The sequence below is a fragment of the Triticum urartu genome, chromosome 1A, assembly GCF_056163025.1.
Source record: "Triticum urartu cultivar PI428250 chromosome 1A, HENAU_Tu73, whole genome shotgun sequence".
NCBI lineage: Eukaryota > Viridiplantae > Streptophyta > Magnoliopsida > Poales > Poaceae > Triticum > Triticum urartu.
Window position 1 is genome coordinate 304,065,945 of NC_141873.1, and position 25,838 is coordinate 304,091,782.

The 25,838-nt window shown below is 45.1% G+C and overlaps 3 protein-coding genes and 1 pseudogene across 3 annotated transcripts; 2 read left to right on the forward strand and 2 right to left on the reverse strand.

Annotated features, from left to right (window-relative positions):
* The first annotated feature begins 590 nt into the window (after nt 1-590).
* On the forward strand, nt 591-6,939 carry LOC125509001 (katanin p80 WD40 repeat-containing subunit B1 homolog KTN80.4-like). Its single transcript, XM_087519341.1, has 18 exons — nt 591-844; nt 1,794-1,924; nt 2,042-2,159; nt 2,254-2,480; nt 2,700-2,802; nt 2,951-3,021; nt 3,689-3,712; nt 3,854-3,928; nt 4,024-4,167; nt 4,238-4,361; nt 4,484-5,233; nt 5,316-5,380; nt 5,478-5,600; nt 5,707-5,781; nt 5,862-5,980; nt 6,216-6,332; nt 6,421-6,489; nt 6,589-6,939. Exons 1-18 carry the CDS (start codon nt 817-819, stop codon nt 6,668-6,670), a joined length of 2,445 nt encoding a protein of 814 aa, XP_087375467.1. The 5' UTR covers nt 591-816; the 3' UTR covers nt 6,671-6,939.
* Nucleotides 6,940-7,542: 603 nt separating this feature from the next.
* On the forward strand, nt 7,543-7,639 carry LOC125533433 (U6 spliceosomal RNA; annotated as a pseudogene).
* A 690-nt stretch (nt 7,640-8,329) lies between these two features.
* Nucleotides 8,330-11,505, reverse strand: LOC125509005 (RING/U-box superfamily protein). The gene is made up of 3 exons (XM_048673844.2): nt 11,124-11,505; nt 10,137-10,195; nt 8,330-9,524 (listed from the first exon to the last, which is right to left on the reverse strand). The coding sequence occupies exons 1-3, from the start codon at nt 11,439-11,441 to the stop codon at nt 8,498-8,500; spliced, it is 1,404 nt and encodes a 467-aa protein (XP_048529801.1). The 5' UTR covers nt 11,442-11,505; the 3' UTR covers nt 8,330-8,497.
* A 9,280-nt stretch (nt 11,506-20,785) lies between these two features.
* LOC125509013 (ABC transporter G family member 11) lies at nt 20,786-25,509 on the reverse strand. Its single transcript, XM_048673855.2, has 10 exons — nt 24,697-25,509; nt 23,328-23,617; nt 23,082-23,253; nt 22,846-22,968; nt 22,628-22,756; nt 22,338-22,532; nt 22,105-22,191; nt 21,736-22,008; nt 21,534-21,641; nt 20,786-21,434 (listed from the first exon to the last, which is right to left on the reverse strand). Exons 1-10 carry the CDS (start codon nt 25,123-25,125, stop codon nt 21,090-21,092), a joined length of 2,151 nt encoding a protein of 716 aa, XP_048529812.1. The 5' UTR covers nt 25,126-25,509; the 3' UTR covers nt 20,786-21,089.
* Nucleotides 25,510-25,838: the final 329 nt, after the last annotated feature.

Consider the following 25,838-nt stretch of genomic DNA (forward strand, 5'->3'; position numbering starts at 1 on the left):
TTCTTACAAGTTTATTGGATTTGCATGCTTATGATGCTATCTCTCGACTATGTTATAATTTGTTTAAAAGTTGACAACTTTTGTTCTGCAAGTCCAAACTCTACTATTGTTCTTGGTCCCATATTAAGGTTTAATGACACTACTAGATGAAAGCTTTCTGGACAAAGATGACATATGCTATCTCCATTTTAAAATATAAGACGTTTTGATAGGCTAATTAAACTAGCCTACCAAAATGTCTTGTATTTTGAAACAGAGGTAGTAATACAGTGCCTTTGTAAATTTGCATATCCAACCAGAAAAAACACATGAACGTGATGGTATTTGGCAACACCTTCGTCCATTTTGAAGCTTCTAAGAGCATTTGTTCATTATAATTAATCAATAATAATAATAAGGTTCTCCAATTTATGAAAAAAATAAAAATGACATATTCTTTTTTGAGGGAAAAAATTGACATAATTTGAAAATGGAAACGTCATAGCTTTTTTTTTAATCATCACGGCTTGGACATTGACCGGTAAAAAGAACAAGAAAAACTCTCTAGAAAACCAAGAAATAACTCTTTTTTTACAATAACCAAGAAATACTCTGCTGTGCTCTTTGGAGTTGCTTTTCCCCTCGCCCCTCTCTCTCCCTCTCACTAGTTTGTTCCTACAAAATCGGGCAGATTTGTAGCACCAATCGAGAAACGGCATATAATAACGGATCGATTCTGACACACAATTCGAAATCTTTTCTCAGCCGTCGCCGCCGCCGCCGGCCCGCCGCAGCGAGGAAAAAAAATCAAGCTTTTTATGACTGCTGCCGTCACGGATGGCCACCAAGCGCGCGTACAAGCTCCGTATCCTACTTCTTGCTCCGTGAATAATCTATTATCTTCTGGGAATCTCGAATCAGGGTGCTTTGAGCCGACTTGCTTGGGTCGGTGCAGTTAGGTTTTGGTTGGGTTGGGCTCGCGTGCAGCGATTACAATTGATTCCAGGAACCTACCTTTTGCATCTTGAGCTGTTCTTGGGTTCATGTTGGCCTTCTTAGTTTGTGATTGAGCTGAGTTGGTTCCAACGAACTAATGTAAGACGGAGTAACGGACAATTTTTTTGGGTGTGATTTTGCAACTGTGTGGATGGGCGTGTAAGTTTAGTGAAATGTCCTCTTGAAATTGAGGACTAATATGACCAAAGAAAATTTTACATGAAACAATACGGTTTTCTGCTGAACATTAAATTACATTTTTTGTGTTCAATTTTAATTCGAGAGAATGTGTGCTCAACAGTTTGTTTGCGAGGCTCCTTAAAAGAAAGTTTGTTTGTAAGTGTAGTACTGAAAGAAATTCAATCCTTGTTAGGAAATTTGCCCCTTGTGTTATGTAATTTACCATTGCTTTTGTCACTTCAGATAATGCAGCAAATATGATCATGTTGTTGGGTCTGAACTCCTGACACCTGCTTTGTGGAAGTTGTGAAGCTCAATACTGAATCTTCAGATTTCGTTTTGTTAGACTCATTTAGGATAGCATGGATTGTAGAATTACTGAAACGAACCTAGTTCCACTCACAATATGGTGTTATTACCTGTTCGATGTTGATAATGAAGTGCAGAATAATTCTAAATTTCTAATTGATGGCATGACCGCTCAACTATTTTGCTCTGGGTTTTAGTTGACTATGTACCTAGTGGGAATGTGTATTCCAAAACAATACCAGAGAGTGAACTCTGACATAAACATTTAGCCTGACTTCATGGATTTATATCAGGCTACAACAGTTTCATGTTTCCTTGATAATGCCCAGAGGAGTTTGTAGCGCATGCTTCGGATGTCACTTGTGCCAAGTTTGGGAAGCGAACATCAAGAACTTTCATCACTGGTGGGGAGGATCAGAAGGTCAATCTTTGGGCTGTAGGGAAACCTAGTGCTGTCCTGGTAATGTTATATGAGGAGTTTCATCACTTTCTATGTCATTGAATTTTTGGTTGGTAGTCATTTAGGTGGTTTCTTATGCACTTATAATTACAAGTGAGTGTCACTACGCTTTTGCAGAGCCTCTCAGGCCATACAAGTCCAGTTGAGTCACTGAGCTTTGATTCCTCTGAGGTTATGATAGGTGCCGGAGCAGCAACCGGAACAATAAAAATATGGGATATCAAGGAAGCAAAAGGTGTGAACCAGTCTTCATAACGCTTGGCTGTATTTGAAACAAAAAGATCAAATGTAATTATATCTTGTAACTATATCTGATTTTATTGCCACAGTTGTTCGAACTTTCACTGGGCATAGATCAAATTGCGCCTCTCTTGATTCCCACCCTTTTGGAGAATTTTTTGCGTCTGGGTCTTCAGATACAAACATGAAAATATGGGACATGCGGAAGAAGAGATGCATTCACACATACCAGGGTCATACCGGGAGGATTGATGTGCTTAGATTCACTCCTGATGGTCGGTGGATTGTTTCCGGTGGGGCTGATAGTTCTGTGAAGGTAAGAGTTTGAACCTGTCTAGTAAATATGAAAAAAAAAACTATTAAGCTGTACCACAGAAAAAATTGCAGGGGAATCTGCTGATTAATCCAACCTATAAAGTTGCCATATATGCTCATAACAGAACTAATATCAACAAGATGAATAAACACATGCTCTAGCGAAAAAATATCTTATATTTCTTCGGTCACTGATTATTTTTGGGAAATATCTTGCTAGATCTGGGATTTGACAGCTGGAAAGCTCTTGCATGACTTTACGCTTCATGAAGGCCCAATTAACTGTTTAGATTTTCACCCCCACGAGTTCTTACTGGCCACAGGTTAGATGGATGACCATATTACTGTAAAACCTGTACAAGAATATAAGACATGTTCCCAGATAACATTTTCCTCCAAAATTAATTGTGCATCATCTAGACTTGGTTAGTTGTAACTTTTGCTTTCTGTTCTTTCCAAAAACTTCTGCAGGTTCAGCTGATAAAACTGTTAAATTTTGGGACCTTGAGACTTTTGAGTTGATTGGATCTTCTGGACCGGAGGTATAATATCTCCTAATTGATGATTCAGAAAGCTCAGGCTCTACATTTGTGTCTCCCTGTTCATGCTATCTTTGTGTTCAGATTGTGAAATAATGTAGTTCTATAAACACTATCATTATGCAGTCATCCAGCAAAGTTATGTCCTAATAAAATTTTACAACTTTTCTCGAGCTACATTTGATCATACTCTTGGCTTTGATGTAATTTTATTTCAAACTGAGTTCAATCACTATGAATTGTGTTTGTCCTTTGTAATTATGCCTAAATCTGACCCTTTACAAGGACCCAAGGGAACACGTCAGAACAGCATTAAGCAATGATTTCATGTATTTGTAACCAGAGTCATGAAATAGTACCAAGTAATGCTGACCATGATTCATAAATTAGTATATCGGACCAAATGTTGTACTGTACCTGAAATTGTGAGCCACATAACATGAGCCTTTAGTTGTTTATAATCATTTGTTAATTTCAAGTTTCTTGGTTTGTTTTTAGAACAAGTTTCTTGTGTATGCATATTTGAACTCTTCTATAACTTTCAGTTGGTAAGCCTGATGGTGCATACCCCCTCTTTTTTTTAATCTTCTGTACTTGGGCTATAAGTAATTTTAGTATGCATTTATCTTGTTTTCATCCTGGATTTAACTAATTTTTCAGCTTCATGCAGAATTGTCGCGAATACTATATGCCGGTACAGATTCTGACCACAGCTACTCTGTTATTCATATTGTATATAGTTTCCCTATGGGTGGATGGGGATTCTTGATAATGACCAAATTAACTATCTGTAAGTGCTGTAGTTAATACTTATCGCAAGCTTCCGAATTTTCAGGCTAGTGTAGTTCGTTCTATGACATTCAACAGTGACGGCAAAGCACTTTTTTGTGGATTACATGAAAGCTTGAAGGTAGATACTCTAATAAAATGGCAAATTCCTCATTTCAAGCTTGGAACAAATGATGTCATAACAAAATCATTTGCATGTTATCCTTTTGCTTGCAGGTTCTTTCATGGGAACCTATCATATGTCATGATGCAGTTGATGTTGGCTGGTCAACATTAGCAGATCTAAATGTACAAGAGGGAAAACTTCTTGGTTGCTCATATAACCAAAGTTGTGTGGGAATATGGGTTGTGGACTTGATGGTATGATTCTATAAAATTTATTATGTTAGCATATGAGCAGTTCTGATATGGTATTAATCCTAAACTTCAGAAATTTGATCCATTCACTGTCGGTAGTGCGGAAGCATTTTGGAATGGAACTGGTAATGGGCCATTACAAGCTGATAATAGCATATCATCAATGCTGGGAAGTTTATCGATTTCCAGAAGACAAGGTACCCGTAAGGAGTTATTATTATCTCATGAATAAGTGAATAACATTTCATTTCCTAATCTTCGCCTGTTCTCTTTTAGTTAAGATTTTCACCCCAACACTACCTGTATTTGTTTTTAACAGAAGCCAATGAAACATCCAGTACATTGCTTAAGCGCCCGATGTCTGCGTCGAAAGAAGCTTCTGTACCAGCTTCTTCTGCAGTGAGGAAGAGATTATCAAAAGCACCTGGAATAAATAATCTTCGGCTGACAAGAGCTGAATCTGCACCTCTTATTTCTCCTAGGGTTAGATTGAAGCCAGATTCTACTGACCACCAGAAGAGACACATAGCTAATGTTCGCTTCAAAGTGGATCTCTCTACAAGTGCCAGAATGATCGCTGGTAACTCACAGGCTTCTGCTGCTCCCACATATATACCTAGGTCCAATATATTTGCATGTAGTAGTGAAGGATCCACTTTCGTGCCTGGTATTGTCCCAAGGCATGTTTCTAAAGTGGATGCTGGTTCCAATCTCAGTGAAGCTGCCGCTGCTGCCATAAAGCCTGAACAATTACTAAAAGGTCATCTGGCTGTGGATCATGACAAAGATGTTCATCGTTCCATATTTCAGTCAAAGCCAATTACTTCAAAAACTCCACAAAGGAAATTTATAAGAGAAACATCAAGTGATGGGGACATTAACTGTTTTGGGGCATTGTGCACTGAAAGTGTTCAGTCTAACAAAGTTGATAACTGGTATGATGTTTGTGGTTTCGAAGAAACAAAATCAGCAGTTGGAAGGAATCCACAATTTGTGAATGTTAACAGAACAGTAGTGTTTGGATCGAGCCAACTGGTGGAATCAAGTGAGAGCAGCATAATGCAAAATCGTAAGTGCTCCGCTGAATTGGTATGATATTATTTGATTTGAATATTTGATCCTCCTAGGGTTATCATCATGCTCTTTGTCAGGAGGAACGGGACATTTATGTGCGAGTTACAAGAGAAGCGAGTACGCACCAACGTCAGATGGCTTGGTATACATTACTTCCAAAACTTTAAGTTATGTTATTTGGGATGCCTTTGCTCATTCTGTTCATACCAAACCCAACTCTATATTTTCTACTTCTGTAGAGACAATCTTCATTTGCTGGAGAACGCAGTGCATTGGCTAATGATGACGATCTTATAGCTGACCTAATGCAAAACCATCAAGAATTCATTCATGGCGTGAAGTCGCGGCTGACAAAACTAGAGGTATTGAAGGAAAATAGAATCAGCAATAACATTTACTGCTATTATTCGGGAGACATGATTATGGTGCATATATTGAGTAATGGTAATTTCCATGTGATATTTGCAGCTTGTGTACCGCTGTTGGCAAAATAATGATATCAAGGGCTCTGTCAGTGCTATGCGAAGAATGTCGGATCATGCTGTGTGTACTTCCTACCATACCCCTAATACTGTAGTCTCATTCTATACAATGGCTGATGTCTTGCTCTATCTGTCTTGTAGGTTACTGCTGATATAATTAATGTTCTTATTATGGAAAAGAGTACCAAGTATATTACACTAGACATTTGCACTTCTGTTTTACCTCTCGCCTCCAATCTTCTTGAAAGCGGATATGACAGGTATTTCATCTTATTTATTCATTCAGGGTATTATAATTTACCTTTTACCTTCCTGTTGTACACTGGATAAGGTTTACTGATAGCCATTGCCGTGCTGTGGTCTTTTACTGCCATTCGACTGTTATTTAAAAAAAACCTTCATAGTTCATACAGTTTTAGTAGTATGAAAAGTCACAGATAATGTGATGGTAATATTTGGGCTTATACAAGTTGTTTGTGTCATCTACGCCCGCAGACATTTGAACGTTGCCTTGGTGACGATCCTTAAGCTTGTCAAAAGCTTCCGTGCATCAATCTTTTCTACTTTGTCGTCTACTCCACCAGTCAGTGTAGACCTCGAAGCAGAGCACCGGTATTTTACCCATCCCTCCATCTCATTCAGGGTGATCCTGCTGTACATACAATGTAACGCGTTTGTTCCATTTGTGCCATGTTGCTAGGTTGGAACGCTGCAGTATATGCTTTCAAGAGCTGGAAAAGATAAATGCAGGTCTCATCTCCTTGACAAGGTAAGCCCCTCTCTTTCAATTCAAAAACTAGGCGTTACAACCAAAAATCTGGAGATCTTATAATGTAAAGGACCGAAATGACACATCATCATCTTGTAGGCGAGAAGGCAAGGTTGGGAGATCAGCACGGGAGCTGAGCCTCCTCCTTCAGGATATCTTCAAGACGCCAAGCAGTGTATAAATGCAGAAATTTCACCCTTTTTCTTTTGTACATGAAATACGTAGCGACGTAGGATTAACAGCTACGACGACAGAATAAATATACGGGAAGTAGATACAAGTTGGGCAAAATGCATCTCATTTTCCGATAGAGATACGCAACATCCAGTTTGAGGTTTATTTCTTGCTCCTTGTCTCTCCCACTCTGTGGATCAATGAACAACTGTATATGACACCTTCAGCTCTGCATCTATGTTGATAGTGCATACAGTGAAAAAAGTATGAAGAAGATCTTACCTTGTCTTTATATCTGATAATGATATATCAAAGATTTTAGGATGGCTGATCACGCGGGCCTGCCGCGTGGTAATCTTCAAATCATGTGTATACATGCAACAAGTTTACACACGGATTGCAGCATGTCCTTCAAGTTCCTTTTTTTTTGTTGTTGAGAAACTTGGTGAATTTTACTGTTGTCTTGCAGAGGTAACTGCTGTTGTACACATCGTATGTGGGTGTTACACTGTTACGTGATAGAAAGCGTATACTGATATGAGCACGGTCAGATGAACACTTTATACAGAAATAAGTATACGTAGAATACGAGTTTCACGAGAACGTACTTGCACCTTTTTCACGGCAGTCCGGTCTCGAAGTCACGTGAGACGGCTAGAGAAAACCCATAAGGGCACGCGCGTGTCAGCAGCCACAGAAGATCCCCCGCAAAATCGTGCTGGACAGGACGTCAGCGTGGCCTTCGATCTGGCCCGTTGGCATTGAATCGGACGGCCCACGGGAGGGCTGCGGGAGGGAAGCGGTGCCAGCGTTTAGTCCCACATGGCTTGCCGAGCTTCGCGCAGACCAGTTTATAAGCCGACGTGTGAGAGCTCTCTTCTCCCTTCGGGGACATCTGATAAAATTGGAACGATATAGAGAAGATTAGCATGGCCCCTGGATGACACGCATAAATCGAGAAATGGTTCAAATTTTTTCAAGATTTTGCGCTTTGGTCCCTGTACTTTTCTTCTTGGCCCCTTTATGTTTTTCGAGACTTCACACTTATGACCCTGTGCTACCGTGTGTTTGGACCCTTAACGTTTTTCGAGATTTAGCGCTTTCACTCCTGTATTCGTTGTGTATGTGGCCCCTTCATGTTTGTGAGATTTCACACTTTCATCCCTGTACTGTTTGGCTCCTTTACGTTCATAATATTTCCCTTACTCAATGGGAATATCGTTACGCAGATAGAACCTCAGAGGAATATATTCATTCCAGATATTTTGCATTTCGGCCACTGTTTTTTTGTGTTTTGCACCTTTACATTCATAATTTCTTACTCGACGAACGTAGCCTTGCGCAGATAGAACATCAGCAATCGAAATATGAACTCTCTTCTCTACTTTTACTTTTAGGGAACTCCTTTACTAAATGACATTTTAACAAGAGATCACATTCGTATTCAGTTTTCATTTACTTGTAATCCCTCCATCCCAAAATAAGTGTAGTACATCTGAAGTTGAGACACTTATTTTGGGTGTTAGTAGTTCTGGTTCATAACAAAAACAAGACACACTAAATATAATAAAAACCAAAAGGATGACAAATAGAAATGCCAAGCATCAGACATAAAAAAATTGGCAGCCCAACAATGGGCAGTACGCATTTTGAAGCACCAAAACAATTCACAAATAGCATATGACAACTCAGATTAAATTGCATCGTTTTTAGCACAACATAGGCTGCCATCGAGTGCTCATCAGTTACATGCCAAGATGGCAAAATTGCAATTTCCCAACGCACTACAGCACGATTTTGGCAGCAGCCACAAAATTGGCACGCAAAAAACTCATCAAGTTCTGTTGAAAGACTGCTGTCCGCCAGACGGGGGTTGTGTAGGGGGAGGTGGGGGGAGCGACATCTGCATTTGCATCACCATAGGTAACTGTTCTTGGACGCCCCTTCCGTCACCACGGTCAGCTTGGCCTTGAAAATCCCTACCTTGCATGCCTGGATTCATCGAGCTGTCAGGCATCATCCCGAAACCAGATGGCATGAAGGCCATGCCGCCACCTCCCTGAGATGGATTGCCCATCAACCCCATGCCCCATGGGCGCTGAAGCCCCTCGGGCACTGACACTGAACCTTGATCTGATCCGGCATCTTGCAGTTGCATCTGGAAAGGGGCATTGAAGTACTGCGGATTCCCATCTTGTTGGACAGGGTAGCTGAATGATGCGTTGGGGATTAAAGGCTGATTCATATTCATGTGCATCATGAAGTTTTGCTGATGAGGATGCATTGGAGAGAACATGAAAGGTGAATTAGGCATCACTTGCTGCTTGTCTTGAGTACCATGGTCGGGTTCTTGGCGAAGTGGAGTTGCACCAGGTGTACCATCATGAGCCCAGCTGTAGGGACGGTCAAATCCTTGAGGTGTGTTGTTTTCAGACTGAGTATCACCTGGTGGATAGTGGCGACCATGGAATGATGGCGGTTTGCTTAGCATAGGGGGCCTTAGTGGGGTGTGCTCCCTCTCCCTGGACTGGTGGTACCGAGACCGGTCTTCACGCTCTTGCATGTGAGAACTTGATGTGGGTGAAACACCCCGCCTTGGAGGAGCACGTGCGGTCGATATCTCAGGCATTTGAGACTGCCTTTGAGCATCTCCTCCAGAAGCACGGGAGATGTTAGGAGCATCTGGTTCATTACGTTCTTCCTTCTCCGTGTTAGTTTGGAGGAGATTTGCATGAGCTTCAGGTACATGAGACATAAATTCAGCTTTCTTAAGGAAAGACTTGAGGCACATAGGTGCAGCGCAAATAAAAATCCCTTCCATCATTTTCACAGTCTGAATCTTCTGAATGCGCTCATCACAACTGCGGGATATAAGTAAATATATAAGTTTCAAAATGACATGTCTAAGACCAAACTAGTCGAACAACATAGCAGTAATTAGTAAGCAGCAACATTGTCCCTCTTAAGTACAATGTCAACGGGGGAAAACTACAATTGCTAGTTTACTATCTCATGAAAGGTACAGAAGAATGTACATCACTGCTTAACTAATGTTCGCAGCTATTGATGCTAACAATAACTACTCCCTCCGTCCCATAATGTAAGACGTTTTTTGACACTACAGTAGTGTAAAAAAAACGTCTTACATTATGGGACGGAGGGAGTAGTAAAGATAAAAGGAAACAAGCTGAAACACAAGCAATTTGGGTGAAGGTTACTATAGTTCCACTGCACTGCCACAACATTGAAAATACATGCATGCTAACATGAGATCTACTTAGCTGAAGCTCCTTAAACTCAATCAGTGGATACTTAGATGTCACATAACAAGCTTATTTCAGCAAGTATCATGCCGTGCAGATACATCAGAGTTATGCAAGTTATCCTATCATTAATCAGTAAGTCACTCGATATACTACGAAGGTGAGAATGGGACAAAAGCCAAGTTACGAAAAGTTCAGGAGAATGCTTACAGATAACAACTGGAATCACTTCTTGCACAGGCTAAACAGAAAGCATGTTCACAAGGAATCTGCACAAAGTTAAAGAAAGTCATTGATCGAACGATTCAACTATGGAAAATAGCAAAAGAATTAAAATGAATAGACCGCATATAGTTCAGACCGGTAACTGATAGTCTCAGACAACAGGTAAAATATACATGCTAGTTTAGGGACATACGACATGGCGACATGCCTAGATGATTGTGAAATGTACTGCATGCAATCAGTGGTTTCGCTTGCTTATGCACTGTGTCGTACTAAAACTAGACAGGCTTGATAGCCGGAATACTTTCAGAAATCCGAGCACCAACCACGCCAGGAACTCTGAATAAAGTGAATATGAACATCCCATGCCGTCAATGGAGTAATTTAGATTCAGTATTTACTACAACAAAAGATTATCAAACTAATATAAATTCTATGTGCAAATTATGTGCAATCCCTAAAAATATTAATATCGACCGATAGTGTAAGCAGAAAAAATACGATTACTGCTTCCATTCAATACAGCTTCAAAACTGGACCGTAGGCCTCCCCTATTCGACACTTAAACAAAACAACCAACATCCTTTTTCTGGCAAACAAATGTACCACAAACAGAAGGATATAATATTGACTCCAGTTACATATGTCGCTGTAACACACCCCTAAAATATACCACTGGAAATTCCTACAGGTATTTTTTATTTCTGTTTGCTCAATATCAATAGTTTTACTAGCCTTGGGCTCTCAGACACCTAAAATCCTTAAACAGCGAGCATAGCGACATTGCAGAAATTCTACATCGGCCTGATGCACTTGACTATTTATTCCAAACAAGGATTACAATAGCAATTAACTCCTCCTGAGTGATATATAATTAGATGGTGTTATATGTGCTACATAAAATCTAGACTTTAGTACGTGAAGTAGTGAAGGCATAGACGGGGGAAGATGCTGGGATTGAGGATTCCATACGAGGCGGCCGTAAATGGCGATGGGGAACTCGCAGCGGGAGCAGATGTGGACGCGTTCGCCGAGGGGCCGGCGAGAGCGACGGCCGATGGCGCGCGTCGCGGCGATGGCGGAGTTTGTAACGGCGCCGAGGCTCTTCGCCACGGCGAGGTCCGCGATGACCAGGTGGTCGGGGCAAGCCACAGTCACCGACTCCGGGGCACCGCCAGCCGCCGCGGCGGCGGACTTCGCCGGGGCGCCACCGGACGCCCCAGCCGCCGCGCCAGAGGCCGCGGCCCCAGAGTCCGACGAGCCGATCTTGCTCAGGCGTATCTGGAGCATCGCTAGGGTTTCTCAATTTCCGTCGGAGTTTTTCCCGTGGGTTTATTTGCTGCTTTTCTGGTGCAGATCTGGGCCCAGGAGCAGCTTCGGTTTTTCAGCATGGCCCGCTTGAACGTACGTACGAGTTAACTCGATGCCAACAAAGAGTTTTCTTTTTTTCTTTTTGCCTAAAAAAGAGTTTTTTTTTCGGATATGCAAGACTACATTTTCTTTTTTTTTGGTGAAGTCCTCGTGGCGGCGCAGACGGATCCTTGCTTTGTAAACTTTTTTTTTTTGTTGCGAAACTTGCTTTGTAAACTGAACCCCCAAAATTCTCATTTACAATGTGGCGTGCTATTAACATAAGAAGATGTGCTTTGTAAACTGGTTTGATAAAGTGTATTAAAGACGACACAACTGTTTTTATTTGAGAACTAAAAAAACAGACACAAGGGATACCAGCTTAAAACTAATAAAGCTCACGTAGGCTAAGATAGCCCAATTTTACGTTCTTACACCCATGCGAGAAAAATAAACAGGGATACATATTGCGATTTAAAATGAATGCCAAAATCACTACGGTTTGACTAGCTCCAACCCAAGAGTTTCTACGAGGAGCATGAAGATGCTTGATGTTGAGAAGGATGTCTGCCGCCGCATAACAATCCTTCGTATTCCTTAAAGGACGTCATTGCTAAAAAATAGAGACCATTTAAAGATATAGTTAGCATGATGGGATGAAATGATTCCCTCGGTGACAAGTTTATTATGACTAGTCCATAACGACCAAGCTAAAGCACAAAATACTATCAAAGCTAAGCAATTGTAGCTGCACGCGGGAGTTCTTAACAGTGCTCAAATCCCTATCATCAAGTTTGGGTTCCAGGATGGATCAACACATTCTCGAACGCAACTCCACAGGAATTTTGGGGGGCACATTGGAACAATATATGGTTGGCGTTTTTCCAACGCTCCATACTGACACATGTTGCGTGGACCGTGATGGTTTTGAAGGTTAATGCAGATGAAAGACGATCCACCAATGTCTACCAAATGAGAAGACGCATTTTTAAGGCATGTGGGTAATACGTCTTCAACGTATCTATTTTTTCAAACACTTCTGCTCTTGTTTTGAACTCTAATTTGTATGATTTGAATGAAACTAACTCGGATTAGCGTTGTTTTCAGCAAAACTAATTTGGTGTTATTTTTGTGCAGAAACAAAAAAAATCTCGGAATTAGACGAAACTTTATAGAGAATTTTTTTTAGAAATATATAAAAAATACTGACGCAAAGAACTACCGGAGGGGCGCCACAAGCTCAGGGGGTGCCCCCCTGAGCGCGCCATGAGAGCTTATGGGCCCCACGAGCCTCGGTTTGACCTAATTCCAAGCCCGTTCCGAGAAAAAAAAACAAAGAAAAAGTTTCGCGTTTTTATCATACGGAGCCTCTGCCTCTTGTTCTTCGTCCGAAGACCTGATCTGGAGCCCATTCGGGGCTCCAAAGAGAGGAATTCATCGCCATCATCATCAACAGCCCTGCTTCATTAACAATCTCATGATACTCATCACCGGGAGTAAGTAATTTTATCGTAGGCATACTAGAGGTAGATGTAGATGGATGAGATTCGTCACTATGTTTTGATATTGATGTTGATATGACTTTGAGATGTTTAATGATTGTCACTAGGATCCGAGTGCGATGATTTCAGAAATGAATCTATTATGTTGTCATAAATATATTTGAGTTCTTGGTCATATTTGCAAGTTATATGCACTTGTTATTGTTTCGATTTGTAGATCCCAATATAACAATAATTGGGATACTCTATAGGGATGACTGTAATTTGAGAAGTTTATGTATTCATTGATTGTTAATGCTTTGCTTAGGTTCTTTATTAAAAGAAGCACCTTAATGACCATTAGTTTTCATTAGGACCTCACTGTCACGGGAGGATAGAACAAAGATGTCATGCAAGTTCCTTTTAGTCTGAATATAAAATTTGTCTGAAGTCAAACTTCATAATTTTTGACCAACTTTACAAGATAAAATATTAACATTCAAAATACAAAATCAATATTATTAGATGCGACATGAAATTATTTTTTATATTATATAACTTTAATAGTATAGATATTGTTATTTTTAATATAAATTTGATTAAAATTTGCATATTTTGACTTCAAACAAAATTTTATATTAAAAGTAAAATGAAATGAAGGGAATACAAGCATGTGCTACGGTTGCTCTTACACCCGGCTAACTGCAGAAGCTGAAGGAAGGCTTGCATTGTTGTTCAGTGCATTAACTTGCAGACATGTGATCTAGACCAACATCAGCTCATGGTGGATGCCTATAACGGATCTTACATTAGAATCTCCATACATTATGGATCAACATCAGACAGAGTTACTGGCTGCCTCATCTACCCTAGCAATAATATGCCCCGTTCCCAGTTAAACACTATACTTGACTGCATGTGTCAACATATGCCACCACCACTTGTTAACTTCAGATTGAATAATGGATCATCATAGTATAGTACCTAACAAATAGTTCGTTCTTTAATGGCCATAAGTACCTCTTGTCCTTTCTTCTATTGTTCCTCTTTGTAGTAGTACAAATTATACAGAACATTAGTGTGTTGCCCTGTCAGATCGTCCTTGGGGCATCTTCTTAAATTGCCATTTGTCATAAATTGTTGCCATTTGTAGCAACTATTCGAGTGACAACCTTACTGCTACAAGATGCCACCTTAATGATGAACCATCAGATTCTAGTACTTCATATAAATTGTGACATTCGGGGCACTATTTGATTGGTAACCTTACTGCTACAGGATGCCACTTTAACATTGAATCGTCAGATTGTACTCACACCACATATTATGGATCATGTATACAGATTCAGCTCAGGCGGTGTAGGACAAGTGATGTGGCGACTGGGTGTAGCGGTGGAGGTCGCAGAGGTTCAGGAAGGGTTGGCATGCGGCCAAGATTGTAGAGCGGCGGCACCGACGAGTGAGGAAGCAGATGCAAAGAAAGAGAAAAGGGATGGAGATGCGGGGTTTTGGGTGGGTCGAGGGTGTCACAGTTTTACGTGGCAGCGGTCCAAACTCCCACAAAATCCCTCTAGTTAATAGATGCCACTACCACCTGTTAAGTTCAGATTAAATAATGGATCATGGTAACAAATCGTTAGTTCTTTAATGGCCATAAACACCTTATGTCTTTTCTTCTACTATTCCTTCTTAAGTTCTGTCCAAATTATACAGAACATTAGTGTGTTGCCCTATCAGATATGTAGAAGTGCATGCTCCAGTCAGTGCAACCAAAAAATTGATCTGATAATTATGACTAGACTACATTTATACGTCAACACTCCCCTCACGTGTGGCTTCCTCGGACCTAAATATGGACCGAAAGTGGGCTGCAATTTAATTGCGTCAGCCGGGTCATGAACTCAAGACCACTTAGCTTCGATACCATGTAGAAATGCCCGGTCTTGAATTGAAGACCTTTGGCTCCGATACCATGTAGATTTTTTTGAAAAAGGAAATGTATTAATATTATGAAAATACCACCCAGCCTCTGCACCTATAAGATGTCACAAAGACATCCAGTATGCACATAGCCAAAGGAAAAATAAAAGAAAGGTCCTGCCATAGTGATCGACTCCTCTAAACAGCAGCACACCTACCACCACCTAATACAACACCCGGAAAACATAAAAAGCCTCCAAAAGCAACGCCTTCAAGAAGGGAACAGTGCACAAGCGTTGTCATTGCCCGATCGAAAATCTTAGGTTTTCACCTTGGAGAAAGTCCGCGCTCTCAAAACAATTCCTTCACGAAGGCAATCGCCAGGCGCAACCAATGAAGGTCAGACCTTAGGTTTTCACCCTGAAAGTCACGACCTGGCACTCAAGGAGTACCACCAAAAATGAAATCCTCCAGTGTTGTTGCCTCCACTTATCACTGCTGCTCCTGAGAGTTATCTGACACCTGGCTGACTCAATTGACTCCAAGGCTCCGTTCGTCTAACTGATCCTTCGATCTCGGCCACAATGACCTTCTCCACCGCTAACTTCACCATGGAAACCGAGAAGCCGGCATGTCCTAAGGTGTCATCAACCAATAGAGCTTCGCGCCATGCCCTCATAACCTCGTAGGCTGATATGGGCATGCACGACCGCAATCTAACCGATCCAGATATCATGAACAAGATCTCCTGTGGTCGTCCCGGAACACGTTGATGGCCAGATCGAGGAGGACCGATCATGCAGTCTGTTGTCGTGATGCGAGAAGAGTACGAGTACGACCACCTTAATCATCACGACAGCAGGCCCCCACGCCACCCCGATCTAGTCTGTCGCCGCCAGACCGGGCCGGCACCACCTCGGTACCTAGCGGCCGGTGCTGTCAGGCACCACCGCGCCCGCCTGCAGCCACGTCGCAGAGGCGTCGATCCGCCCAAGCCCATTCGAGTCGCGCGAGATCGATGCTAGGAGATGGCGCACACCTCACTCGGATCGACACCACCATCGAAAGACCGCCGAAGGCACCATCCACCACCGCCACACCTACCACGAGGGGCAAGTGATGCACCACTGAGACGAGGACGGCCATGAAGGCAATCCAAAGGCCGGAAATGCCTAGATCTGGACCACCAACCCTGGCCGTCAACGCTCCATCCCCGCCACGCTCCTGAGCATCCTCGTTGTTGTCGACCCTTGCCAGACGCCTGCCAAAGACCTCTGCCCCACCCCGCCGTCGACCCATACAAATCGGGAGTGCGCCGCCGAGCCGCCGCCACATGCCATTGAGGCTGAGAGAACGAAAGCGGAGGTTGCCCAGGGGAACCGCCCCGCCGCCACCATCATTGGATCCCGCCCGGGCTTCGCCGGCGGCGCCTCTGGCGGCAGCGAGAGGTGGAGGATCGAAGGCAAGGAGGCCCCCAGTGATGTACATGAGTCACTCCCAGGTCGCTAGAGGAGGGCGACACGGGGGTAGTGTGTTGGACATTCTCTTCTTGCGAAATGGCTCATACCATGTAGAAATGCATGTTGTAGCCAATGCAACCAAAAGACCGATCTGATGTAAAAACTAGGCAATACATTTATACGTCTACAAGATCTTCATTGGCCCTTGGGGCTTCTTCTTCAGTAGCTATTTGTCATTTTTGTCATTTATGTTGGGTGGAGTGTTGTAACACCCCGGATGTAACTTACCATATCTGTAACTCCGACTCTGCCATTTCCGGCTTTAAGTTATGAGACTCGTGGTTGGGTTCTTATCTTTGTTTTTCATTTTGTTCATGTCATGCATATTCATATCATGTCATCATGTGCATCGCATTTGCATACGTGTTCGTCTCATGCATCCGAGCATTTTCCCCGTTGTCCGTTTTGCAATCCGACACTCCTACGTCCTCCGGCGCCCCCTTTCGTCTTTTTTCGTGAGCGGGTGTTAAACTTTTTCGGAATGGACCGAGATTTGCCAGGCGGACTTGGTACACCACCGGTAGACCGTCTGTCAAGTTTCGTGCCATTTGGAGTCCGTTTGATACTCCAACGATTAACCGGGGAACCGTAAAGGCCTCGTGTGTGTTGTAGCCCAACACCCCTCCAAAATGGCCCAATAACCCATCCAAACCACTTCCATGTCCTCCGCCGTCCGATCACGATCGCGTGGTCGAAAACTACACTCCATTTGGACACTCCCACCTCCTTCTAGGTATAAATATGTCCTCCCTGTCCAAATCGCAGTCCAAACCCTAGACTCCTCCTTCCTCCGCGCGCCGGACACGTCCGTCCGAGTCGGACGCGTCCGCGCCGCCGCCACCGCCGAATCACTGCCCGCCACGTCAGCGCTCCGCTGCCCCCGCGCCGCCGGCCCGCCCGGGCCCGAGGCCGGCCCCCGCGGCCCGTCTCTCCGCTGCCGCCGCCCGCGGGAGACCGCGCCCGAGGCCGCCGCCCGTCCTGCGCCTTCGGCGCCCTGCCGCCGCACAACGCCGCCGCCCAGCCGCCGCACGTCGCCGCCTCCTCCATAGATCCAACTCCGGCGTCCCCTTCCCCCACTCCGGCCGCCGTCCCCGTCCTCTCCGGCCACTCCTCCGACGAACCTCAACGTCCGCGCCGACGAACCCTAGATCTGATCCACGAGGTTGACTTTGATTTTTCCCTAAGTCCTTTTTGTGTCAAGTTTTCAGGCCCTGTTCATCATGCCATAACTCCTCATCCGTAGATCCGTTTTGCATGCATGATATATCAAAATGTTCATCTTGATGTGCTCTTCATTTTGTTCCATTGTGACATGCTTGTTTGAGTCCATCTTGATGCCCAAATCATGGATGCAAGAGTGCTATGAATTGTTAGGTGCTGACTCTTAGCAGATTATGAGCTTTTGTCATTTTTGTCATATTTGTTGTGTGCTGCATATGGGCATGAGCTCTACATGTATTTTGATCTATGCCATGGCATCTTTACAGGGGTGTATGCCATGTATTTTTGTGATCTTTGTGGTGACTAGCACCAGCATGCAAAGTAGCCTTCGTGTTATTGCTGATTTCAGGATCTCAGGATTTTGGCCAAGTCTTGTCTGCTGTTATTTTGATGCCATGTAACCATGTTGCTACAGTGAGATACATTCTTTATTTGAGTTGATTCAGTAAGGGATGATTTGGACTTATGGTTGTGCTCTATCCATCCATGTCCCTGTTTGCAATTATGGAGTGCCCTAGCATGTCTCAATCTTGCTCTACTTTTGCTATAAAATGTTTCTGGCAGATTGTTTACATGTTAATAAATTTTGCCATGGTTGTTGTAGTTGATTCATGCATGCTATAAACTTTCTCTTGCCTTGGTTAGCTTTTTGAACATGCCATGCTTATCTTGTCATGCAATTCCTTGTGTTGAGTGAATCGAGCTCGCAAAGATGCCTTCGTAACTCTGTTTTTGCCATGCCCGGTTTTTCTATTAAGTCTGAATCTGTTAACGAAACTTGCTATGTTTACATGGGTGCCATAGTATTTTCTGTGCCTTTTTTTGGCTCTTGATCAATAAGGGACTTTTGTTCTATGCTTTGAGTAGATTCATGCCATGTCTTTGTTTGCTATGTTCTGTTTTTGTATCATGTTGTTAGCTTGCTCTAAACATTGCTTCCTGATGTTGTTCCTGACATGTTAGTATTTTCACTAAGTCTGTGATGATGATATCTTTTGCACTTTTGCCATGCCTGTTTGAACCTGCTCTTGTGTGATTTAGCCGTAGCTCAGTGTTCATCTTTTGTCAAGCATCTTGAGTAGATCACTGCCATGTGCTTTGTTGCTATGTTGGAGTGCAGTAGCTTAGTTTCTTGTTGCATTCTAGATGGCATCATGCTGTTAATCGCAAAATTGTGACATTCTTGTTTTGCTTGCCATTTGCAAACCGTGCATCCGATTCCGGTGATCTTTATATCGATTTCGACCAAAATCATCTCATCTTTCCAGCGACACACTTGGTTTGCCAAGTTGAGGCATGGTTCAATCTTTCCCTTCCGAAGTATGCATATGCATTGCATATCACATCCCGCATGTCATGTCATGTTTTGCATCATATTGATTGTGCATTGCACCGTGATTGATTGTTGGTCCTTTGCTTGTGTTCTTGCTTTGGGTAGAGCCGGGATACGAGTTCGTGATCGAGGAACCCGTTGAGTACGCTTACGAGGATCAAGTTTTCGTCAACTCGGAGAACTTTGCAGGCAAGATGACCATACCCTCGAAATCACTTCTATCTTTGCTTGCTAATTGTTCGCTCTATTGCTATGCCGCGATACCTACCACTTGCTATACCATGCCTCCCATATTGCCATGTCAAGCCTCTAAACCACCTTCCCTAGCAAACCGTTGTTTGACTATGTTACCTCTTTGCTCAACCCCTCTTATAGCGTTGCTAGTTGCAGGTGGAGTTGAAGTTTGTTCCATGTTGAAACATGGATATTGTTGGGATATTATTATTATCTCTTATTTACTTTAATGCATCTATATACTTGGTAAAGGATGGAAGGCTCGGCTTTATGCCTGGTGTTTTGTTCCACTCTTGCCGTCCTAGTTTCCGTCATACCGGTGCTATGTTCCTTGATTTTGCGTTCCTTACGCGGTTGGGTGTTATGCGAATCCCTTGACAGTTCGCTTTGAATAAAACTCCTTCAGCAAGGCCCAATCTTGGTTTTACCATTTGCCTACCTACCACCATATACCTTCCATTGGGTTCTGCAGACTCAAGGGTCATCTTATTTTAACTCCCCCGGCCAGTGCTTCTCTGAGTGTTGGTCCGAACCGAGCCGTCTGCGGGGCCACCTCGGGGAACTCGAGGTTTGGTTTTACTCGTAGCCCGTCTCATCCGGTGTTGCCCTGAGAACGAGATACATGCGACTCCTATCGGGATTTGTCGGCACATCGGGTGGCTTTGCTGGTCTTGTTTTACCATTGTCGAAATATCTTGTAACCTGGATTCCGAGACTGATCGGGTCTTCCCGCTAGAAGGAATATCCTTCGTTGACTGTGAGAGTTTGTGATGGGCTAAGTTGGGACACCCCTGCAGGGTTTTGAACTTTTGAAAGCCGTGCCCGCGGTTATGGGCAGATGGAAATTTGTTAATGCCTGGTTGTAGAGAACTTGAAACTAAACTTAATTAAAATGAATCAACCGCGTGTGTAGCCGTGATGGCCTCTTTTCGGCGGAGTCCGGGAAGAGAACACGGTCTCGTGTTATGCTTGAACGTAAGTAGCTTTAGGATCACTTCTTGATCACTTTTAGTTTCTCGACCGAGCTTTGCTTCTCTTCTCGCTCTCATTTGCGTAAGTTAGCCACCATATATGCTAGTGCTTGCTGCAGCTCCACCTCACTACCTTTCCTACCCTTAAACTTAAATAGTCTTGAACGCGAGGGTGTGAGATTGCTGAGTCCTCGTGACTCATAGATTCTTCCAAAACAGATGCAGGTGCCGATGATGCCAGTGCAGGGGACGCTACCGAACTCAAGTGGGAGTTCGACGAGGATTCGGGCCGTTACTATGTGTCTTTTCCGGATGATCAGTAGAGGAGCCCAGTTGGGTCGATCGGGGATCTAGCATTTGGGGTGGTCTTTATTTATGTTGATTCCGTAGTCGGACCTTGATTGTATTCTGGATGATGTATGCTATATTTATGTATTGTGTGAAGTGGCTATTGTAAGCCAACTCTTTATCCTTTCCTTATTCAGTACATGGGATGTGTAAAGATTACCCTCTTGCGACATGCCTACCATGCGGTTATGCCTTTAATTCGTGCCCCGACACGTGAGAGATATAGCCGCATCGTGGGTGTTACAAGTGTGACTCCTTAATGAATCAACACGCAAATCTCATGCGTGTTTCTGGAAAAATTGTTGCCATTTATAGCAACTATTGGAGTGACAAACCTTACTGCTACGAGATGCCACCTTAATGACGAATCATCAGATTGTAGTACACTTCATATAAATTGTTGCCATTCGGAGCACTATTTGAGTGACAACCTTACTGCTACAAGATGCCATCTTAATGATGCATCGTCAGATTGTACTCACGCCACACAAGGATCACACATTATGGATCATGTATGCCGATTCAGCTCAGGCCATTCATCTTCCATTCTCGATCACCGATCACGGTTGATCGGCCGGCAGCTCCGGCGCCGCGTCGACGACGTAGCCGCGCAGCGAGGGCGTCCGGACCATGGCGAGCTCCGCCTCCCTGCGCTTGTGCTGCACCCTCCTCCTGGCGACGTACCCGCGCACCCACGGCGTCACGTCCTCGCTGACCTTGATCATGGCGAAGAAGAGCAGGCGGTAGATGACGATCATGCCGAAGAGCACGGACAAGTCCAGCCACTTGGAGCGGCTCACGTCGATCTGGAACACGTTCTCCAGGATGTACTCCCCCGGGATCTTGGGCAGCTCCTCGTCCTGGTTGTCGAACACCAGCCCCACCAGGTCGTTCTGGTACTGCCCCTGCGAGCCAGCCAACCATCAAGAGAACGTGAGCTCGAGCTCGCCGCCGGTGGTATATATGCAGTAGCTTTGCGAGCTGGAAGAGAATCCATCCCGTACCTGCAGCGCCCAGTAGTGGAAGCTGATGTAGGACATGGGGTACCTCCAGAAGGGCTTCGGGATGTCGTGCGGGAGCCTGAAGTACCCCGACACCAGCATGAATATCCCCTGACACATTTCCAGCAGACAGCAATCAGTTGACTCATCGTATGTTTGGAAATAGTAGTATGAGCTGAGAGATGATGATGATCGTGGACGTTACCTGTATCCCTGCGCCGATGATGATGCCCATGAGGAAGTTGGGGATGATGCTGGCGATGGCCATCATGAGGCTCTCGACGACGGTGACGCTGGCGTAGAGGCAGAGCACAAAGAAGAGGTAGTGCATGAAGCCCGGGTGGAGGCGCACCATGAAGTAGCACAGCGTCCCCGACAGGAAGGTGATGAGGATCAGGAACGGCATCGCCGACAGCGTGTTGCTGATCACGAACGCCAGCACGCCGTAGTGCCCGTTCAGCCGCTCCCTCTGGAACACCTGAAGAAAAGAAACAAAGCATGTTTTGAGCCTGAAGAACTGCTTCACAATGTCAAAGAGCAGGTGATCTCTCATGGTCACGTCGGCAGTGCAAACCTTCATGTCCTCCACGAAAGACGGGAACCCTCCGATCGACATGAACGTGACGAAGCCGAAGATGAAGGACGCGCACGCGCCCCGTGCCTGAATTCATGCATGTTGACACAATTTTTTTCTCTGTCAGATCAGCAAACTTGACACAATGCCAGTTCAGGACAGCCAAAGCCGTGCAGTGCCTGGAAGAGAAATGGCAGTGTCAAACTGAAGGAGATTGTTCTTGTTTATGTTACCAGGATGGAGTTGTATTTGGTGCCGACGTTGAGGTAGATGGATCCAATGCAGACGGTGACCACAATGTAGATGACAAGCCTCAGCCAGTAGTACCCGAAGTCCCTCGACATGTTGACGAACGATCGCTTGGTGAGCGTGAAGGCCTGCATCCCAAAGCTGGCCTGGCTCCCCCCTGCGTCCAGGACCGTCCCTTTCTGCAGTCGGAAAAAACCACACGAATGATGATGAATTCTCTTGGTGTCATAGAAAAATTGCTGAATGGGACGAATGTATGGAGTACTCTGCTTACCACCCGTGCCATCTCGTCGACCTTCTGCCGCGCCGTCAAGTAGTGCTGCGAGTGCTGGTAGTAGCTGAACAGCCTTGTGATCGCGTCCGAAGTCGTGATGTGCTCGAGGGGATCGTCGGACCTCTCAAACTATGTATGTGTGCAAAAAGGAACAAAGTTTCATTCAGTCAGGAAAATGTACCACAGTCAGTAACAAGCGGCTGACCTCTGAAACTTACTCTCATCTTCATTGATCCTTTCAGTGTGGCCTTCACCTTGTCGAAGTCCGCGTTTATGCACCGGAGGAAATGATCCGAGGGGTTGCGCAGCGGCGGGCACGGGAATCCAGCTTGGGCAAAGAACTATACAATTAAAATGCACAGAGCAGGAGAGGATTCAGCAACCCCACTGGCATTGCAGGAACACACATATAAGACATATGCAAACTCAGGTAGATAGTATGTGTTGCTTATACCTCGCAAGCCTCGGAAGCCTGCCCAAAGTAGACTGTTTTGCCCCCTGAGAGAAGATAGAGGCGATCGAAAAGCTCGAAGACCTCGCTGCTGGGCTGGTGGATGGAGGCGATCACGGTCCGGCCATCCCTTGCCAGCCCGCGCAGAGTCTGCGTCACGAAGAACGCCGAAGCACTGCACAGTTGAAAATGTGTGGCATGTCAGCAGCTACATGGTGATCAATGGTGAAGTTACTGGATATATAGTACCTGTCGAGGCCACTGGTGGGCTCATCCAGGAAGAGCAGCCTAGGCCTCATGAGTATCTCCAGGGCAATGCTGACCCTCCTCTTCTCGCCGCCGCTGACCCCCCTCAGGTGCCAATTGCCGATGACCGTGTCCGCGCAGTCCTGGAGCCCCATCTCCACGATGGTGCCCTCCACCAAGGCACGCTTCTCTTCCATGGGCATGTTGTCGGGGAGCCGGAGGCGCGCCGAGTACGAGATCGTCTCCCTCACCGTCAGCGTGCCGATCAAGTTGTCGTCTTGAGTCACATAGGCCTGAAATTGCAAAAAAGTTGTGATTGTCACTTTTAGTACAACGGTGAGTAGTTTGAGTGTAAGTTCATGTAAGTAATTGGTTTAAGACAACATTTTCTTCATAAGGAAAAGTACAAGCTACTAAATGTACAAAAAAAAAACTGGGCTGTCAGGTGTCAAGAGTTTTTTATGAGCAGATTCCTGAGGGAAAAACAGGTAAACAATAACCAACCAACAATACCCATAAGGAACAGGAAGAAGGTAAATTCTAGCAGATCTCCCAATCTTGACTAGAAACTGCTGAACATTACTACATGCAGCTGCAGTTCAGGAGATAACCTCCAACACATAGCAGATACAGCTAAGCTAAGCTAGCACAAACCCAAAACCCAGCAAAGTTCCGAAGCCTGCCACGTGGCACATTTTTTCGATAAAGGACGTTTTATTATCTCAAAATGTAGCATCAAGGATACAAAACATTATGAGTAACACCCGGCCTCATAACTAAGGGGCACATGACCCATTTCTTGTTGTGAATGAACATTACTGCCATGGTTTTTTTTTTTGCAGGTGTAACATTACTACTCCATGGTTGGTATCAGGTGATGCAGAATCACAGAAAGATCCAACCACAATTCAAGATGGAACACAAACATGGAAAGCGAGCAAGCGGGAAAAACATCTGGCCAGACACTGTACACCATGTCACCGTCACGGCATCACCTAGCTGGCTAGCTGCTACTGTGTTGTATGCCCAAATCCATTAACGATATTCATGATGGTACACATACAGCAAAAAGATATGGTTGATATGTTAGTGTACGTGACATATGTGGCAAGCAATTCAAACTAATCCAAAAATAAGTGTATGATTCTAGTACTAGAGTGTTCATGAAGATAATTGTGGCTTGTGTTTTTTTTTGGTGGGGGGCTGTAGTTTAGTTGTATGAATATGAATAAATACAGTAGTACTTTTACTTTCAAAATGAACTATTTGAAGGCGCAAAATGCACAAATCTGTATGGAACCATGCATGTCACACTGCCGGTGGTACTACTTAAGAGTGACAACGGCGGGCGGCCGGGCGGCGAGGTACGTACCGCGGCGCCGAAGGAGAGGTTGGCCTTGCGGCCGTTGAGCAGGATGGTCCCGGAGAGGAAGGCGTTGGCGGCAAGGCGGCCGGCGAGCGCGTCGAGCAGCGTGGACTTGCCGGAGCCGGAGGGGCCCATGAGCGCGGTGATTGTGCCCGGCTCGGCGTACCCCGTGAGCGCCTGGAGCACGGTCTGCGTGTCGCCGCTGCCGAGCGCGACGGTGACCGTGAGGTCCCTCCACGCCAGCCGCGCCGACACGTCCCCGAGGAACTCCACCGCCGCCTTCTCCCGCCACAGCGTCTCGCTCAGCGGGCTCAGCGCCGGCGCGGCCGCCACCGCCACCGCCCGCCCCGCCGCCTTCCCCACGTCCTCCAGCTCCGCCTTCACCTGCCCCACCGCCGCCGCCTCCTTCGCCGTCCCCGCCCCTCCCTTCTTCATCGCCTCGCCGGCCGGACACCACCACCTTGCGAGGCCGTCAGAGCAGAGCAGACGAGGGCAGGCCGGGGGTTCCTCTTGGCGACAAGTGGTGGGAACGCACGCACACGGCTCCTTCTCCTCGCCGCAGCTAAGTGTGAGAGGAAGCTAGCTGGCCGTACAAGCCAGGCCGGCGTGGGAGAAGAATGGCGTTTCTTGGGCGGCGTGTCCAAGCTGCAACTATAGGCTGCTCTGCTCTCTCTCTCTCTGTGTGTCTGTGACTGCCTCTGGGTCTCTGTGTACGCGCTTTGGGGTGGCGAGTTTTTATGATGGAGCGAGGAGTGAAGCGAGGTGAAGAGGGGGTGGATGCGAGGAGTTTTTTTTTTTTTGACAGCGAGGGGTGGATGCGAGGAGTTAATGGAGGAGCAGAGGCGAGAGAGAGAGGGAGGGGCAGAAGTTATGAAGGGGTGAGGGGTTTGACCTGGGGTCAAGCGAAAGAGGGGCGGCGTATGCATGCGAATGCGATGCAGATGAGGCGGTGGATGCCTGTTTGGTGTGAGCTTGGCACGGAGAGGAACACATGCATGCAACGGGGGTGCAAAACCGCCGGGTCACGCACACACCGTTTAGACGCTCTCGGCCGCTGCCCTGCTGCCTTCGATCGCAGTTTGGCGGGCCAGAATTGTAGCAGTGCACTGTTGCTGGTTGATCCAAAAGCTAGGGTAGGTAGCAACTTG